At 40.5% G+C, this 20,522-nt stretch overlaps 1 protein-coding gene across 4 annotated transcripts in view; it reads left to right on the top strand.

Moving 5' to 3' along the window:
* Window positions 1-20,522, top strand: part of vti1a (vesicle transport through interaction with t-SNAREs 1A) — a 126,977-nt gene that overhangs the window by 15,244 nt on the left and 91,211 nt on the right. For 2 of the 4 annotated variants that reach the window (XM_037081315.1, XM_037081317.1), the window contains exons 4-5: window positions 10,160-10,237; window positions 15,595-15,615. In XM_037081315.1, the coding sequence (XP_036937210.1) occupies window positions 10,160-10,237; window positions 15,595-15,615 (99 nt within the window). The remainder of the gene's footprint in view (window positions 1-10,159; window positions 10,238-15,594; window positions 15,616-20,522) is intronic. The other 2 variants (XM_037081316.1, XM_037081318.1) reach the window with 1 other exon arrangement.

The raw sequence follows: 20,522 nt of genomic DNA, 5'->3' as shown, positions 1-20,522 counted from the left end.
TCTGCCCAGGAGGTTGTGTTTTTACCGTGTCCGCTTGGTTTGTCTCCAGGATTAAACAAAAACTGCTGAATGGATTTCAGTGAAACATGGATGGATGATGGATCTTGGCTCAATATAGCCCCATTTACTTTTTGTGTGGAACTTGATAATGAGACCTTTTTTTCTCCACTTTCTTTAACATTGCAAAGCTGGTTGTTTTTCTACATCTTTGTCAATTTCATGAATGGATCTTGATGAAAGTAGTTTTGATCCAGAACCAAACAAAACAAAACAGAATCCAGCAGATTCAAATATGTTTTGTTTAATTTTGGATTACGCTTGATTGAATGAAAGGGGACTGTTAGGGTCTTGCTGAAGGCATAACATTGTAATTTGGATTGTTGATAATGGGGATTGATGCATAACGGGCCTAGATGATTATTGGAGCTGATGTTCAGCATTTGTCTGATAATCGGAACTTGTGTTTTTTTTTGTTGTTGTTGTCCAATCTCTGATAAATATATGTCTGAGAAGGATATATAAAGTAACCAGGGGCTAAAGTTATCCAATAAATGTAATGTATTAACAACTTAAAACTTGCCTCCAAAATGTAGTGGAGTGGATGATATAAATAATATATAATGGCAATACCCATGTCAAGTACAAGTCCAGCAAAATTGTGCTCAATTCTAGGTCTTGAGAAAAACCGTACTTGATTACATTCCATCACTGTTTTTAATATATATTCAGACACTAAGATGCTCAGTTATACCAGTTCAAGGTACACCATGGTGCGAAAATTAACTTTGATCGTACCGTGGACGTTTACTTATCTAAGTTATTGAATTCCACCGTTTCTTTATTTATTTCAAGGTTACATCAAGTTTAATGTCTGTCAGGACATCATATTTTGTATCATTAGTAAGTATTTCTCCAACCACAAAAATCCTTCTATCTTCGTCCCTTTAAGAGTTGTTGTAACTGATATCAATAATGATAGTTGTGTAAAACCACATAATGTGTCATTGTAAAACAGAGATAATTTTTTTACATGGTGCTGTGAAAATCTTGTACTGTTGCAACCCTAGTTGGTTCAAAATATATGTCTCTTTGATTAGTAATGATAGGTGTTGGTATTGGCCCTGAAGAAAACATATTGATCGATCCCTAGAATCAAACCTGGCTGGAAAAGTAGCACGTGTTACCCTTGTTTTGACCACAGTTGATATTGAAGTTAAAAGAAATACAAGTGCAAAATTGTCACATAGAAATGTGTTGCCAACCATTTTAGAATACGATGAAGTGTTAAGAACCCAGCCAGAGAAGTGGGAATACATTTTGGGGTAATTTGCTTTCCTGTCATCTTTATGAGTTTTACAGTCGTTAACAAGATGAGTTCTTGTCAGTCGTCGAATTGCAGAAACCACACAGCCTATAATTTGTAAGCAGATCACCCTCTACTCCCTCTCTGTCTCTTTATGTTAACACTTGTCTGTATGGATGGGGTATCTGCATTATGCCTGGAGCACAGGTTTTGTTTGGCAGTGTGCAAATTCGGCCGTTATCCTTCCACGCGATTGTTTCCTCTCTCGCTTATCTCTCCTGGCCCCTCCAAAGTCGCCGTACTTCTACACACACACACACACACACACACACACACACACACACACACACACACACACACACACACACACACACACACACACACACACACATACACTGACAGTGATCAGTATAGCTTTCAGACGCTTGTCTGGCTGAGTCTGGCATGAAGCGAAGGCCCTCCCAGGTCCCCTCGCTGTCCTCAGGGCTTGTGTGATTGAGTGACTGGAGTGAGTGGGGGCCAAAGATAATAAGGGGGAAAATATAAAGACATGGGGCGATGATATGATAACACCCCCTTCCTCCTCCTTCCCCTCCTCCCTCTCTTTACTCCCCCTTTCCACCTCCCCTTCACATTTCCTTCTGTTCTTCTTTCTGTCCTACCCCCGATTTCCGTGCACCGAGCCTGTCCCACGCAGAAGTGTAAACCAGAAGTGACATGTGACACCCACTCCCCAGTGATGTGCTGACAAGCGGGTACTAGAATAGGTGACAGTGTTTTCTTTTTTTTTTTTTTTTTGCCAGACTGGCTTAAGTATGGTGAAGGGATTCATGAAGTATTTATGAAATATATTATGAATCATTGGGTCTGTGTTTTTCCTCTGTATTTTAGGCAGCAGCATTTGCTTTTTAATAAGTAAACCTCAGAGAAAGGAGAGAGAGAGAGAAAGAGAGAAAGAGAGTGAGGAAAGGGGTAAATAGTGGAAGAATTCTTTACATTGCATCTTTGCTGGCGTTTCTTCATAGTTAAAGCTTCGTGTTTACAAATGTTTTAACCCTGGCTAGCGCCCCCTCAGCACACACGTGCAGACACACAATTAAACTTAGTTTCTTCCTCTCATCCTAAGTGTTTCTAATGAGGGAGCGTGCCAGAGAGAAAGGGATTGTGTTTTTTGCTCTCAGCGACCAACAGTTTTGCCTTTTCTCTGCTGTTTTTGAAGCCTGCAGTGGAATCTGGCTGTAGCCTTGATCAGAATTACATTGTGGAAGATGAATTAGGTTTTTTTTTTTCAATTATCCCAGAGGTTGGCCACCATTAGAGCATCAGCCTACTCCTGCAGTGAGACTAAACTCTTTAGTTTTGTTCTCCTCATCACCATAGAGCTCTTGTTTGTTCTGCGTCGTCAAACTTTTTATGCATTCTTGCCTTTGTACGTTTAGAAAATTATCTGTTTCACATAACACATTCTCTGCTTTAAGTGCTTGTGTGAAATGGCCAAGAATTTGCAGTTGGAACAAAAAATCTATCACCTAATGGCTCATTAAATTATTGTTATTTGTCCATTTTTTTCCTTTGCAGTGTTACTTTTATATTTTCTGCCACTTTCTTAAGAATGAAGAGCAGATGATTGTTTTTGTCAATTGTTCAATGTGCATGATCTTCTTTACATACTTTTGTTTTTAAAAAATTCCTTTTAAGGGGATGTTAGCATGACTTCTCTGCAGCTTTTAGTTGCTGTTGCTCATAATTTTTGAACTACTGTCGTAAATTCCAGTACAAAACCTGCAGACTCCCAGGAAACTCGTAAGCGTATTGGGAAGTTCAGGAGGGCACATGTTGGAAGGGCTTTGGAGGGGGGCCTTACTGGCCTCATCAGCATTTGAATGTGCTCCAGCTAGTGAAATAACAAAGTATACATAAATATATAGAGATAATGATCTGGCTAAGTCCCTATATGTGCTGCTGTATTCTTATGCTAATGAGCGGGCTATTCAGCGGCAACAATGGTCACATTACAAGAAAAGGCAAAGCACTGAAGGAGATAGTCTTCTGTGCATGTCCACTGACGGACGCGCACATGCACATGCTCAGCAGGCCCGGCTCCTCTCCCTTTGTGTCTAGGTTTTTTTTTTTTTATTACATTTTTCAATTTTAGATAACACTCCAAGAATAGACATCAAACAAAAAATGAATCATAAATCGAGGTCAGGAGTGAACCTCTTTCCAAAGCAGAGAAAGGGTTAAAAGTGAAGGTATTTCTTTCTTTAAAAAAGATGGGAAGACTGATAGGAGAGGAGCTCTTCTCAGCAGAGGGTTCAGTGAACCATATGTAGGTAGCCACAGGCTAATGGGCCGGTTGGTCCCTGGCTTGCCAGGTATCCTGCAATGCACATCTCCTAACACCCCCCCTCTCCTCCTCCTCCACACACACACTTTTTCTCTCCTCGTCATCCTCCGACACCCACCTCTCCCACCCCTCCCACCTTCACTCTGTGAAAATCCCTCCTCCACTTTCCTCTAATCTCACCTTTTTCTCTGGTGCTGACCCGGGGAGGCCCACTTTATTCCCCACTGCACGCCAGAAGCCAGCGTTGTGATCGGAGCCCGAGCCCCTGCGCCGGTTCCCCCTCTCCTCTCCTCTCTCCTTGCCCTGGCTGCCCGCCTCCCCGACGGCTCTGCTCTATTGATTTACTCCTCCAACCAATGCTGTCTGTCTCTGTTTTGCACCACCAGCACCTAGGTCCCTCATCTCTATAACCCTCCCTCTTTCCCTGTTTTCTCTCCTTCCTTCTCTTGCTCTCTTCTTTCTTTCTGTCTCTCTTTTCACACTTTCTTTCTGTCTCTCCTCCTGTCCCCTCCTACACAACCAAGGGCTAGGGGAGGAAAAACCTGTCAGAACTCGAGAGACGGAGGGAAAGAGAGATGGAAGGATGGGGGTGTGGGAGGGGAAACAGGGCCTTTGATTTTTCATTAGAAGCGCCTCCATATTTTAATATTGGGTTTAATCGGGCCCTCATGCCTTAAAGAAATAACCATTGAGAGATGATCCCTCGGCCTTCAAAAAGTATATGGCGCTTCTTCAATCAAAGCCCTCCTCGAATTTGCTCTTTTGTTTGGAGTTCACTTGCAATCCCCCCCTCCCCTCCTCTCTTCTCTTGCCGCCTCTCGGCCTCTTGCTTTGTGGGTACAGTCGTTAGGCTTATTGACTGATCTCGGCTGTACTTAGCAATAGAAATGACTTTGACAGGGAAATACACCACCGGTATCACAGAGGTACAAGCATGAAAGGCCCCTATCACAATAATATACTCTTTCACCAGCAAAGGGCTAGGTATTTCCCCCCAGAGATAAAATCCTGTTTACTTGTGGTCTAACAAGACAACTGATGGATTCAGTGATAGAATGTTACAATAGGAATAAGGTTTTAATTGTTTTTTTTTTTATTGACTTAAGCTAATAAAGACAAGTTTTTTTCCACAGTTGTCTCTTTAAAAAAAAAAAAAAAAAACATTGTTGAAGCTGATACTCGCTGTCACCCATAAAAAACTCCTGTCACCTCGTACCTGTTTGGATATGTTGCAGGCTCATTTATTACCATGCCTCGGTTGATCATTCACCTTTTTTTATTTGTGTTTTTTTTTCCCGACAAGCGCTTCTCTGAGACTCCTTCAGGTTTTTCATGGAAAAAGAACACAATGCCTCGCGTGTAGAAGCCGCCAAAGCACCAACCTGTGAGCTAATGAGAGGCCCCATGCTGTTATCTAAGGCTCCGGCTTCTCTACCACCGCTGCACTTCTATTAGCGGAGAGAACACACACCGGGCTGCCGTTCACATATGTCGCAAGCTTACGCTCTCTAAAGGAGGTTTTCCCTGGGAATGCAAAGGCTCGTAGAAGCCTGCTTTGCTCATACAGTAGCCCGCATACTCACTCGCACAAAACACACACACATAAACGCACACAGACACACAGACACACAGACACAGTCAGTCAGAAGTGGAGGATCCGATGGCACCAAAGACCACAGTGAAACAAAGGCACAAATGACACCCTCCTGTGACAATCCCAATTGTAGCTACTTGCCTTCGTCTGATAATATATCAAATGCATTAAAAAAAGAGCCCTTACTTAATTGAACAACCTCTTCAGATTTGTTGGTGTAAAAGCAGAGTTGAAGACAACAATTTGTGTGTGTGTGTTTTCCTTTGTGCCGGGTGTGCGTGTTAACCCCCTGCCAAGCAGAGATGCATTATTTAAGATGCTGTTGTGATACTTGTGCCTGCTTAAAGGTCTCGGCTTCCTTTCAACGCCATGCCGCATCAGTCCACCTCTGCCCCCACTTGTGGGGCGAGAGGACCAGAGTGTGACCTGCTGGCACTGGTCCACACATCACCTGGGAAAATATCACAGCAGGGGGAGGAAAGGAAGGGATACCGATAACCTTTGAGTTTAGCGCGCATTCTTGAGAACACAGAGATGTTTTATTCCACCACCTCACTGTCATGTCGTCGCAGTTTTTACATAATGTCAAACGATATTACACTCACAAAAACATTTTTTATTTGTGTGCATTTTGCGCCCACCTGAAAGTTGTTTTTATTTTAACTGAGTAGTTGTCATCTGTATTTTGATAATTGATTGATCTGTTTGAGTCTTTTTTTTTTTTTTTTTTTAAAGAAAAAAGTCAAAATTCTCTGATTTAAGCTTCTTGTTCTCTTACATCTTTTTTTGCACTGTGCCAGTAAATTGAATATCTCTTGGATGGGGATATGAACTTGCCTTTGGGAAACACCAACTGTAATTTTTCACCTTTCTCAGAGATAATTAATCAAGAAAATAATTGACACTGAAAATCACTGTCAGTTGCAGCCCTAGGGGTTGTGATGGAACAACTCTGACGGTTTGGAAAATTAGAAGTTTAAATGGCAGTTTCAGACAACCACATGGAGCTGGACTTAAGTGTTATTAGATCTAAATTTGGAAATGCCCAGCCACTTTCCTACTGGTGCAAAAAGCCTGTAATGGAACATAGTTTTTTAAATTGAATATGGTTAATTACTCCTCATGCTATGCCACCAGCCGTGTGTGCTGGGGTAAGAAGGGAAAGCTTGGGAACGTGGAAGAAAAAGCTTGTGCAAAGGAACTTCAGGGCTCCTCATTACACTCTGCCCCAGGGTATTTTTACGCCTTTTATTTCCCATATAATGAACTGTTTACATTTTTCTGCTTTCCAGGCGCCACAATAATTTGCGCTTGTCCTCGTGTCGCTCGTTGTGCTGGGCAAAAAAGCGAGGAAGAGTGTTGGAAGGGAGTGAAATATGAATAGAAATCTCAGTTTATTTGATTTTAATTATGGTGATTTTATTTTGTAGATGGGCAACTTATCTTTTACATTACAAAGACCGTTATTGTTGACTGCTTGAAATTAGGGAAGGTCACTGTTTTGCAATTATTGATACACCCTATGTAAACAGATGTTTTTTTAAGATTTACTTTCTTCTCTCTGGACTGTGGGAGAACTCAAAAATCATCATGTTAATTTAAAAAATATATACACATGCGTGCACATATACTAGAAAGTAAATGCACACAAAGGGAAGCGCCATATATTTGCTATAATTAAATAAATATAATTTGCTGCTCAGAGGATTATGCCAAACTGATTAGCATATCTGATATGAATTGTTATGCATGCATATGTAATTACATTTTGATGGGTAAAGAAGAATAGTTTTTTTTTTCTTCTCTTGCTATCCATGTCAACAGAGGTAAAACGTGTGTTTTTGACAGGACACCAGCTCCTCCATCGCTGCATTTGACGGGATGTGTGGAGTTTTAAAGGCAGGCCACTTTGCATAAAGTTAAGATGTACCTTTGTACTTCTCCTGTGTGCTTCCGGGAATAGAAGCAAATTCTCACCCAAGATTAAAAAAGTGACAAAAGACAGACCTTTCAAAAGGATTAAAAAAAGCTCCTTTTTTCTTTTTTTGAGCAATAAGGTATCTTCTGAAAGCGCTCATTCTTTTTTAGATTACAAAGCCTGATTAGTTGGTTTTGTCTTAAGAAGCGGAGGAGCTCAGTCTTTACATACTGTAACTGAAAAGAGAGAGTTTCGGTGCATTTTCTTTATAGAATAAAAGATTTTGCAGGAACAGGTATCTTATATCTGCTTTTCTGACCCCGAGAGTGATCCTGTTGTCACTTAAGATTTTTTTTTTTCTTGACACCATAACTTCCAATCAAAATCTGCCACTTTATTAAGCAGTCAATATTGCGCAGCTGTTTATGTTTTACATCAAATGGAAAGGCAGTAATCACTCAGGAATCTGTTGTTTTCCAGAGGGGGAATCCAAAAACCGGAGTGTATACTGTAGGTACAGGGGAAGTAGCGGCAACACTTTCATTTCAATGACATTTTTCATTCTTTATACTTCCTTTGTTATCTACACTGTTCTCATTGCAGAAACACTTCGTACATTCATCTGTAACAGACAGCTATTTAGAAATACCCAAAAAAAAAAAAAAAAGACCCCGCATATGGTTTGAAGGCAACGTAAGCCTTAACATTCAAATCAATGCTTCTCCCAGGCTTCCTCGTCTCAATTACTGGTGAAGTCGTCTTTCCCCCCAAGTTGCACTGCAGCTCTTTAAGATGAAACTCGACTTAAATGGAATATGTGGGTGTTTTCCTAGCAACAAATATGTGTGAGTGTGTGTGCCTTGTGTACAAGTGTACATGCTGTCTTCAAATTGATGCTTATTGTCTGTCTGGTTTTACTCAAATCTGATATTTCTTTTTATGTCCTGACAGCACAACGGTGACCACTTCCTTATCCCAGCACAGAAGTCGTGGCATTATAAAAATGAGTTAAAATAAGTGTCTGCATGAATTAAATGTTTAGATAATTCAGTTTTAGTGCAGTAACACTTGATTACTTAATATTTTGAGATACGTTTTCCTGAAATAAATGGCCAGTTTCATAAGGTATAACTGTATTATATTTGTAAGTTTACGTCACTTATATTTGCCATGGAGCGCCTTATCTGTATTGATTTTAATCAAAAGAAGATTACACACATACATGACATTTTCACCAGCCTTTCTAGATATTAGGAAATTTGCTGTCACATAATTGAGCGTTGCAACAATTATCACGAAACTTAAAAGTTAATAATTGAGCTGACTGTTGTTTGGCCCAATCACAAAACAATTGCAAAAACATCTTGAACAGCACATTTTGACACAGTGCTCCTGTGTGTGTGGGAGTGGGGCGGGGGGATATGTGTTTTATTTGAGTCAGTGTTGCCGATCTTCTCTTTTCCCCACAGTAGGCGTTCTGTGGTTAGCGAAGGTCCCTGCGGTTGAGTATTGTTTGGGTGCGCTCTTTATCTAATGGGTTTTGTGGTCCGGGTCAATCAGGCCCTCCGTCTAGTCGGTAATTACTCCAGAGAACTGTGGCCCTCACCATCACGATAATAACAACCAAATCACATCAGCCATGACTTTCCACTCAGTGCTCCAGATTATGAGGAGAGACAAATAAAAAAAAACAAAAACCTTGACTTGCTCGATTGTGATTGGTTCCAAAGTTATTTCAATCAAGGAACTTGATATCATCGTTCTTGAGGTTAGAATTGGCTTTTTCAAGTTTGATTTGTGCTCCTCTCATGGAAGGCAGCATCAAAGTACTTGCAATAGCTTCTTCAAACTTTACCTGATAACAGAAAGAAATTTGGAAAAGGATACTGTATTTGTCCCCAACAGGTAATTGGTGTTCCTCCACTGATTCTCTTACTTTGTTTTATTTATTCAGAGTGGAGAACTAAGTAAATATAGAAAATAGAAAGAATTTCGTGTTGAGAAAAAGTGATATTTTCATTCCTATGCTGGTGTTTGTCTTTGATTTTGCCCACCTCCTGCAGCCCACCTAGAAACCCTGTCAAGGCAGGGAGAGAAAGCGAAGGAGGCTTAGTAAACACTTTCTGTGTCTGCTGCTGGTGTGTATTTAGTTTAGAGGGCATGCCAAGAGGCTGTTTTTCCATGGGTCGGGCGTCTGTAAACAAGCGGTACAACGGCAGCCTACTCTTCGACAATCGGAGGTGGCACACTCTGAAGTGTGTATGAAATGTTTTTTTGGACATGGCATTCCCTCTTATTCTAGCCTGTGTGGAGACAGAGAAAGAGAGAGAGTGTGAGAGAGTTTGTGCTTGTGTGTGTGTGTGAGAGAGAGAGAGGCAACCCCAAATCCGATGGGCCGCCAATGGGTGATGAATTATTCCCTGTCTGAGTCTCAGCATTGGTGTTATCACAGAGCCTGCCACTGCACTGGGATGACAGCGGTGACAGCCCCCAGAAAAGATTTAGCGCTGACAAGTGATACTTCCTCATAATACATCTGCCTGGCCCTCTCCCCTGTCCCCCTGTTCCACAGCCTCTCCATGCACACAAGAGGAGGTTTTTTATCCCTCAACTTATATTTGTTTAAGTGGGCAAGTTGGAGGGGGGGCTCTCTGCCACCACTTCTGTGGCACAAGTGCACTAGGTACAGTAGATCACCTTGGAAGGGAGTCCTGGGCACAAACCCAGACATGCTTGTTTTCAGTACATGTGTTATGGAGGCACACACTCACAGAGACGCGCTCACACACATGCAGGCGCAAACGACCAACCTGCATGTGTATGACTTGTCACCGAGTACCATTAGGGGGCTCTCGTGCTTAAGGAATGCCTGTTGTGTTTTTGCATCAACAACAGTACTAATCCATATTTCCCCACTTGTTTTCTCTTTTTGCTCTCCTCTGTTTCTCCCCTCTCTTCTTCTTTTTGTCCTTCTTCCTCATCCTCCTCCCCCTGCAGAAAAGGTCACGCATTGCCTACAGTGATGAGGTGCGCAACGAGCTCCTGGGGGATGACGCCAGCTCCTCAGAGAACCAGGTGAGGTGCTAATCAGGGGCCCGAGCGACGCCAGTGTGGGTGGCTGACCGGCCCCCAGGGTGAGGTAGTGGGCCCCTCATAGGAGCCATCGAGAGCTGAAACCACAGTATTGTCACCAAGTCATGCGGAAGGAACACTGTTTAATGCAAAGCTGGTCTGCCAGTGAGTGGGCTCGGGGCATGGGACCAGTGTCTGGCTAAAGCCAGATTGTGACCCATGCGCACACACACCAAAACACAAACACACAATTCAACACACGTTTCAATTCAAAATCCCGGCCTCCCCACTCCAACCGTCAGACAGCTGTTCTCCAGCCGGGTGTGGACCGTGGACAATAATAGATCCTCCATCCTCCGTCAAGGTCCACACACATACACAGACATACGTGCACACACAGACTTGCTAAAGCTTGTTCTCTGATCCTTCTTTAAACTCCCAGGAAGGTGAATTTACACAATTCAAGTGCTCAAAATTAACACATTTAAGAGCTCAGGTTTTCATATAGTTGACGCCTGATATAAAAAAAGAATCACTTCAGTGTTTTTGCACAAGACTTCATAGAAATGATCCTTTAGCCCCTGAATATTTGTATTTATTGTTAAGTATCAGCCCTAAATCAAAAATCTCAAATTCTGTTTGGACTTCTTAATGGTTTTGATCTATTATCTATCCACATATTCACAATTGGTTCATTGTTTATTAAAAGATGATGACTGACACTTTGTTTGAATAACAGCTCAGCCTGTTGAATTCGAGGGAATATAAACAACAGATAAAGACCACATTAACAATTTTCATTCATTGTCATCGATGCCTACAAAAGATCCATGCACAGCAGTTCTGAAAGTGGCAATGAAGAAGAGAAAAACAATTATCTTGAATTGTGATCTTAATTGGCCGAAATATGCCACGTTATTTTAAACTTAAGCTGTTTTGAATAAATGTAGATCCGCATCAAAACAGTGATACATCAACGGATTCAGCAAACGTTTTAACATTTAAGACGCACTCACCTATTGCCCACCTGCACAGCTGCCAGTCATACGCAGCCACTCTCAACTATGACCAAACGTCTTTTGACTAATTATATATTGCCTTTAGAATCGGCTGTCAACTTGGTGGGGTTACTGTGTCTCAAGGCGCACACCATCACACACACGCACATGCAAATAAATACTTTGCATTTGCACACGTGCACGCTCAGGAAGAAAAAAGAAAAAAGACAGAGATGAATACTTGAATGCATATTTGCACATTTAGTCCCACAGTGCTTTATGTGAGTATATTTAGATGATTCCCAGCTAAGTAAAGCTAAATAAAGTTGTCCTTTTTTTTTTTTTTTTGAACATTTTCCCTATTACCATTTCAATGATGACCCATGAACTGCACATCTTAGAAACATATGTATCACGAGCAACGATGTGTAATTGAAATGCATATTCCCGGCAAATTAGTGAGACACAAAAGTGACTCTGACATTTTATGCACAAGTTAGAAAGAGATTTGCTGTCAGAAATGTCATGTTTGAGACACTGATGAGTTCTATCAGAGCCCTGTCAAGGAAAAGCTGAAAAATAGCATCACACTTCTTTTCAAACGTTATTTCCTTTTCATTAAAAATTAATCTTAAGATATTGAAATATAATATTTACAAATCTAGATTTTACGCAACTCAAAGAAAATTGTTGGTAAATAAAATGCATCAGTGTAGAATTATTATTAGGGAGTGATGCTATACATTTATATTGCACATTTTAGAAATTGCTGTTTTTTTCTGTAATTATTGTTTCAGAAATGTATTATTTTTCTTTACAATATATATATATATTGTTTTATATTGTTTTATGTTAAATACTTGTATTTGCTAAACGGAAAAACAGCAAAGCATCGTGCCATTGTGTAACCCATCATGTCAGGAGAAATAGAGGTAGCAGAATGTGACATCTGTGAACACTGTCTACAGCTTTATTCTTATTTCTTAGTGCACATCAGCAAAATAATCTAAATCTTCATTGGTTAAACAATATAAAAAGAAAATTAATTATATTATATATAGATGTATAAATTATAATTACATTAAAACATACTTATCTTTTGGGAATTTAGGCCAAAAGTAATGCATTTAAAAAAGAATCTAAGCTATATAAAGTGACATTTTCCTTTTTTCTGCTTGTCTTCATTTTTTTTTATTCTTCTAAATATTCTATTTTGCAAGAAAAGATGATCAGGACTCTAAACTTTAATGTGTTTGAAAACATACAGTGTAAATTAATTAATTACGTAAACATTATTAATTAGGGATGTTACTGTCTGAAGCCTAACTTTGAAAATTCTGATTATATGGTTCATATAAAACCTACGCAAAGCCTTCGAAAGAGTTCATTCTGGGGGCATAAGCAAAGTAAATAGAAGATATACATTTTCCCTTTTTCTCCCAGGTGCCGCATTTACCTCATTTTCATTTTAAAACTTGTGGAGATAATACTTGTCTTGGTCTTGCTGTGAGTGGAGTACTCGGAACTTCAGGGTTTTTTTTTATCTAACGAGACGGCGGTGATAGGAGAGGGGAAAAGATGGTGGGGGCCGGGGCAAGTCGGTCAATTTAATTCCTGACGATCTGAAAGAGGTCAGGATCATTTCATATAGCCCTGGCTGAGCAGATCATTACCAGTCACAAATCTGTTGGTTACATGGCAAGGATTTATAGCTAAGTAAATAGGGAACCGTCATAAGTTCTGAAAATGGCGTGTTGGCCCTGCGATAATGGCTAAAGGACGATTTAATAGAGTTCGGCATTTATTCGTTATCTGTATGCGGACAGAGACTGAATTGGCACTATCGCTCGTTTTTTTTAATAATGTGGTAGGCTACTATTGCACATTTTTTTCCCTTTCTGTTTCCTCTGCATGCAACGCACGCACGCACACACAGACACACACAGACGCCACACACAAAGCAGCACATGCACACACATTTTTCACACACGAACACTATACGGAATAGTTTCGATTTCAGTCACAGCAGAAGGCTTGGCCACAAGAGATTGTGCTGGTTTGAGCCGGCATGGACCAGATTTTACAGGCTACAAAGGAAGCAGATTACCACTTGTATCGAATTCCGTATTGGATAAAAAAAAAAAAAAAAAAAAAAATCTTTTGTTTGAAAAAAAAAAAATTGCTGATTATCATAACAGAAAAATTGCAGCAGTGCAATTTTGAATACTGGCTGGCATCACAAAAACACAAGGAAAGGCGCTCATGCAGGAGTAATTATAACATTTACAATGTTCTGTATTTACTGCTCTATATCTCTTGAGCAACGCGAGCATCGCTGGCTGTACTAAAGAATGGATGCCAAAGAAAAATAAAGCTAAGCAGGAAGAAACACGGCTCAACATGGCCCCTCGTATAGTTTTAACAAATCCACCGCGAGGACTTGCAATCAGTCAGGCAGCAGAAATGAGCTAGAACAAGTTTTGTTTGGTGCCCATTGACTGATGGCAGAGACGGGGTGAGGGATCGCAGGATCTGCTGGGTGTTTTTCAAGCCCCGAATAACCACATCCACAGTGTCGTTTTAAACTTTGGCCTCTTCAGTAATACATTCTTAGTGGGGAGTTGCTGCTTAAGTTAGAAGAGACAGTTTCCACTCTTAAGTGTGTCTTGTTACTGCCGACATTTTCGAGGAAAAGAAAGCCCTTTAAGAAAAACATGCAATTATACTTGTTTACCTCCCACATTGCGGATATTGACAATAGTTTTATATTTGCAATATATTTCAGGGAACTGTTTGGTGGAAAAAAAAACTGAAAAAAAAAATATGATGTTGGAACTATTTTAGAGATGCTTCTAAAATTACAAGTGGAAATGACAAAGGGAAGATTGTAATGTGTGAAGCGCCTGATATTTTTGATTTTTTTTTTTTATATAGCATAGACTCCTCCTGAATTTATTATTATATGACAAATTTCTAGTGGTGCAATATAAATAGAGGAGACAAGTGCGTACTGCACAGTGTTGTTTTTTGCTGTTTAGGATTTTAGTTCAAATGTTAAATGTTTTTTCTTTGATTTATTCTGTTCATAAAAGCTGTTGGCAGGAGCCGGTGTTTCTTTTTCTCCTCTCTGTCACCTGTTTTTGAGTTACTTGAAAACAAAGATGCCATTTTTCTAACCCCGTAACCTTAAAGTTAGGAATCAAGTTTGCAGTTCAAGATCTTAAGAACTCTCTTCTTTTTAAATGATACAAAATTATTCCAGACTCTGGAAAATTCAAAATAAACAGCACAAGCAATACTGGCCCTGAGCCTCCCTTTAGATCTGCTAACCTTTAATGTTGGCCAAGAAATGTGGATTTAAAAGAAATAACAAATCACCTCTAAAAGGCTCACGAATCAAGAAATTTGTCCTTCCCCCTTTTTCTTCCAAATGTGTTGCATTCCCACGATAAGCCCCAGCCTTCTCTTTCCTTCTCCACAGCCTTCACTTAAGAGCAGGCGAGGAAAGCAACCTTTTTAATTGTGATTAGGCATAATTAATGGCAAATGGGATTGTTGCCCTCCCTCAAACGTCTGATTCATTATCAGAGATGCAAGGTTTTCCAGGACAGGGAATAAGACTAGCATTTCTTATTTACTTCACTTTATATTTGCTATTCTCTTTCATCAAAAATGTATAGCTATGCTAAGATTCATTTTTCATGATCCGTGGCTGTCCCAATAATAAGCTGCACTGTATGTATGTACAGTGGTAGCCTCACATGGCTTTTCACACATAATCTAAACAGCGTGCACCTTTGCTGAGATGCAAAACCGGTAAGCTACATGAAATATTGACAGCATATCAGCATTGATAAAGTGTGGTACAAATGGAGTGGCTCAGCATTTCTCCAGCTCAGTTCCAAAGGGCACACATTTCTTTTTATCCATTTCCAGAGAATTCAGCAAAATGACAGATACAAACTATTTTTCCTCAACATTTAAAACTGTAACTGTGCAGACTATATTTTACACCCTCGTCTCTCTCTTGCTATATCAGCTTTTGTGATCTGACTTCCTTGATAATGTTAGTTGATATTGCAAGTCGAGCGATCCATTCCCTCTCGTTGTTTAATGTGACAGCGCCAGGACTTGATCTTTGTTTGTTCAAAAAAGTCAGCCCGAGTAGCGTGTTTTAGCTCCGTTTAATGTGTTTGTCTTGTGATTTCCAAATGCTAAACATGCAAACGGATAAATCGTCAAGGTTAATTCCGCACCCAGCCACATGACTGATCTTCTTCCTGCCATGTTTTTACTGCTTTTTTAATCTCTCCCTCACTCTCTCCATCTTCCTCTCTTGTCTCCTCTGCTCTCATGATGCAGTTGATAAAGTTACGTGAAGAGGTAAGTGCTTCTCTGCTCTAACAATTTAAATCCTGCTTTCCCACTGAAATTTCAATTTGCCCTCCTCTCTCCTGTAGAAAATTAAAATCGTCTCATTTGGATGCTTTCTTTTTTTTTGGCATGTCTGATTGAACAGCTGACAGGCCACGCTAAAGATAATGAATTAACTGAAGGCCAGTTTCCCCTACCTTGAATATCAGAAAGTGAAGATAAGATATTATTCCTGATATGCCTTTTTGAAGACAAATATTGGGGAATGAAGGTGTTGAGTAGCTTCAGTTATTGGGCCCAACCCAGTTTCTTCAACTTCTTAGTTTTAAGAGGGAACTGCTGCTTGTTAGTATCCCTTAATTGTCATGAATGGGATCACAGTAGTTCCCCTCTGCCACTGTAACAAATTGGACTGAGGTATATAGTTGGTGTTACGATATGTGTTTGACAGACTATAGGGCAGTCTTGTCATTTGTCACTGCATGAACATCACCACCTTTCACTATTCATGACATTTTAATGCATTTTATTGTTAGTGCTGAAAGGTCGAACGGTTACAGCTTCATTTATTAGTCATTTACAACACCAGGGCTGTAGAATTAAATTAGATTCCCTTTGTGCTACATAACTAGAAAAAGAAAAAGAAAACTTTGTCATATTGTGGAGCACTGAAGATGAATTGAGGAATCTTTCAGCCTGTAAATAAATTAAAAAAAAAAAGCTGCTATGTAATCTGGTGGTATGGCAGTGGATACTTCTGTATCTTTAGCTAGGCGGCATCAGGGTGAGCAGACTGTGGCTGTGGTGGCTGTTGTCTTTTTTTATCCTTACTGCAGTGGAAGCTACCTCGTGCTGTATTCAATGCAACAAAACTGATCAAGTGTCAACTCAAGTGTAATTTGTGGCGTGCAATGAAAATGTAAATCAGGTTAAACAAACACAAATGTCAGGAGACCTGTGACATCTATGAACATGTATGAAACTCTCATTTACTGTATGTGGCTGGTTGACAAATCAAGGTGCTGTGGTTCTTCTCACTTTGTGTGATGCTGACTTCAAATTCATAATTAGTGTGTGTTTACAAAAAACCCCCCAAGAGATTATGAGTCAGAACATTAAATATATTGTTTTTGTACTGTATTCCAGTTGACTGCATGTCATATTCTGTTTTAATTTAAGTTATACACAGCATCCCAATTTCTTAAGAATCATTGTTGAATAAACACACGCCCTTAAATATTATTTGGATTTAGTACATCAACTTAGCCAGAGTCCAGCCAGCAGGAGTCACAGTTAGCTTTTTGCTTAGCTGACTACCAAAGAAGAAATACTGTCCTAAGCCTTGTGAATTAATGAGGGTGACATAAGAAGCTATTTGGCATTAATAATCATTTCACTATCCATGTAGCTTGTCAGGGAAAAAAGTATCCTGTGTCCAGCCCAATTAGCAACAGTTGGCATTACTGTCCTCACTACTGTTCTCACACTGTGAGTTGTGCAACGAAAAGGCACTGATCCCCTTGAACTTTAGTTGTATTATCTATACAAGCTATAATTATAATATAGACGTTGGGCTAATTGAGCGTCTACACTAATAGTTAAATACAAATGGACTTTTTGTAAATTGAATTCATCTTTCAATTTTGAAAAAATAATTGAAGCAAATATATAATATTGTACTGCCATGGCATCCCAAGCCCAATCGATTTATCAAGTATCTTTAAGACTCACACCAACATGCCAGACATCATTTACTTCTGTAGCAAGGGTGATGATTCAAACCAGAAGTTTGAAAATGTCTGAAATGTTGATTTAACGGTCATATGTTGGTGCATTTAACTTAAACTGCTACTGATTATTTGCTCAAGAAGCATCATATTTTACTGTAATGTCAATCTCTCAATAATGTCTCAATAACGTTATGTCAGTTTTTAATAACAAGTAAATATCACATATGCACTTAATGATCACAATGATAATAATTAACGCTCAGTAGTTAAGATTTCAAATGCTCATGACCATCATATTTCATAGAAAGTGCATTTACCTCTAATTGAGGCAGTTTGTTTGTGTGCCTCTGTAGGTCACATGCTATCACCTGTCCTTTGAAGCAGGACTGAACTTGTACTTCAAGTACAGTGTGTTGTTAAATGTGCCTTTGAGCGAGGTTATGATCAAGAGAAGCAGAGTAATTCAATTCCTATCAAAGCCTCACCATTCACACCTATCCATAATTTAGAGCACCACCCTGGCCCAGATGCCATGTTACCGTGCTTTTTTCTTTTAGCACTACTTTTGTTTCCCCTTCTTCTTCCCACCATTGTTGTGCATTTTCTCCTTGCCCGAGGTTCAGAACACATCTTCGGTTGCCTCATCTGTCTCCCCCCTCGGAACGGCCCGATTTGTGCCATCGGGCTTGATTCTGCGCCCTCTTTGCCATTGCACTTCTCCATTGCAGTGTTTTACCCTTCTGCTCTTCCTGCATTTGAATCAAAGGCTGGTACAGCTTATACACACTTAAGCCTCGCTTTAAAAAAAAAAAAAAAACTATACTTTTTTTTCTTCAGCTGGAAAACATGTTTAAATATTTAGCACCCATATTCACAGCTGTTTGACACTTGTAATTCCTCGTCTTACAAGTCCCAAACAAACGGCACAGAAGATCACACAGTCAGTCTGAATCACAGCTGTCATCATTATTCACTTTGACTCTCCCCCACCCTTATTGAAATAATAAGGAAATCATCTGAACTTTGGAAAATGGTGATAGTAACCGCATGTGTTTGATATTGAAAAAAGGCAGGAGAGCGAAAGAAGAGGGGAGAGATTTCTTTTGAGCTACAGCTGCATTGTTCTGGGGCTCCCTGTTAATAACTTACAACTGAAGAGTGTTTCTTGACGCAAAAAAGCACAACAAAAAAACACCATTTTCATGGTTCCTAAGAAGATCTTTGTTCAAAATGTAGGTGTCAGATGAAAAGGCATACATGCATAGACAGAATTGGTGGTGGTGGTGAGGGGGGTGTGTGGAGAAGAAGGTGCACCGGTGCACTCGGAGATGCACAATATTTATCATATATTGTATTTAAATCCGTTGCTAGAATGCTCCATGAGACAATTGGATATGATTTGGGTGAGATCATTTTTTTTCGTAAATAGATTCATGGCAGATCTGAGCTGCGAGCCAGTTTTTGAGCTTGAAGAGGTGTTAGAGTTTGAGTGTCTTTGCCTTATTCTGAAGGTTTCATGATGGTTATATCAGAACCGCAGGGGTCAAGCCTTGATATGGGACGTTGTAGCACAGTTGGGTGCTGGCAGCCACTTTGCATTTCCTTGAGAGTGTCTTGGTTTTTGCTTTCTAACTGCAGAATAAAAAACATAGCTGAACACTTGGATGCATTCCTATTCTGTGGTTGTTGTTTGGCATTTGTATGCTAGAACAAAAACTGCTTTTCAGGAAAGATAGACTCGTTTTTATATCAACTTCACAGACATAATCTCTCTATCAGCCTCTACTGTGACTACATACTGTAGGGTGTTTAGTTTTAATTGTACGTGTTCCTTTTTATTATTTTCCATTGTATCATCCCGTGTCCGTGGCTGGATTGTTTCATTATTAGGGCCATCACAGTGTGCCATTACTGGATTCTTAGTGGCTGAACTCTCACCCTTTCCTTCAGGTTCTGTCATCGTCAAACTCGGGGCGCATTATTCTAATGATCACACACACACATATACACCGCCACCACTGCCACCACTGCCACCCCCCCTCTCCCCCCCAGCACCACCTCCTCCCACCTCACGCACCCACCCACCCACATTCACCCTCCCCTCCCCTCCCCCCGGCCCTAAAAGAAGACAGAACGAGGGAGAGTAGAGAGAGAGAGAGAGGGAGAGGAATTCAGGAGGAGAAAGCTTTGAAGTGGCTTTCCATCGCAGTGAGTCTGCCGGCCGTCTCCCCGAGACGTGTCACCTTTGCCGAGAGGGAATAGGAAAATCACGTTTCGAATGGTAATGATAACATACTAATCACTTGAGCTCTTTGAAGAACCCAGGGAGTGCGCTACTCTGTCAGTATCCCTGGCTGCCTCATGCTCCCAGGCACACACAGGCACTGCAGCCATGGTCTAGGTGTATTAGCTTAAGCATTGCATGTCAATACGTCCCCTCTGATCCATAGGGGCTCATTATAGCCCAAGCTTGGTATCCATTTTCTCCTGTGTGCACACTGCCATCATCTCTGTCGGTGCCACCACCACTTCCACACCCGTGTAACCCCTCCCCGAAGTCCCCTACCACACCCTTTTCCCAAAAAACACACCTCGCATCCTGTCCCTCTTGTCGCTTTCCTCCTGCCTTCAGCCCATTTCACCACCTGCCCACCCACCCGTTCTCCCATCCCTCCATCCTCCCCCTGCCCTCCCTTTAACTATTAAAAAGTATCTCTGCAATTTTAAATGACATCTGTCAGCGGCGCGAAGAAAAAGGAAGCGAGGGAAAGAAAAGAGTTCAGAGGGAGTTTTCTCCTCCCTGCTCTTTTCACATCCCTCTTATTGTCAAACTTTGAAAAGTGTGTCGTTGACTTTTTTTCCTTTTTTCTCCTCCTCGTTTTTTCATTTCCTCTGAGTGATTAGCTGGTACACATTTTGACAGCCTTAGCAAAACTAGAGATTTCACTTCTCCCCCTGTCCCCTTCGCTCATGTGATGGGCATAAACCCTTGCCAGAGAGGCGGTTGTCATTCGTCGGGTTGTTTTTGAGTGTCAAATGTGTTACATCTGATCAGTTTCTTAACATAGCATATTAGAAAGGCCATCAATAGCAACAACATTTGAGTAAACATTTAAGTCTTCCATGTTTATTCTGTTTATGATCCTGTCCACTGAATACAGTTTGAATTTAATGAAAGCTCTGTCT

The sequence above is a fragment of the Acanthopagrus latus genome, chromosome 20 (genome assembly GCF_904848185.1).
Source record: "Acanthopagrus latus isolate v.2019 chromosome 20, fAcaLat1.1, whole genome shotgun sequence".
NCBI classification, from domain to species: domain Eukaryota; kingdom Metazoa; phylum Chordata; class Actinopteri; order Spariformes; family Sparidae; genus Acanthopagrus; species Acanthopagrus latus.
This window is presented reverse-complemented; position numbering and strand designations above follow the sequence as displayed.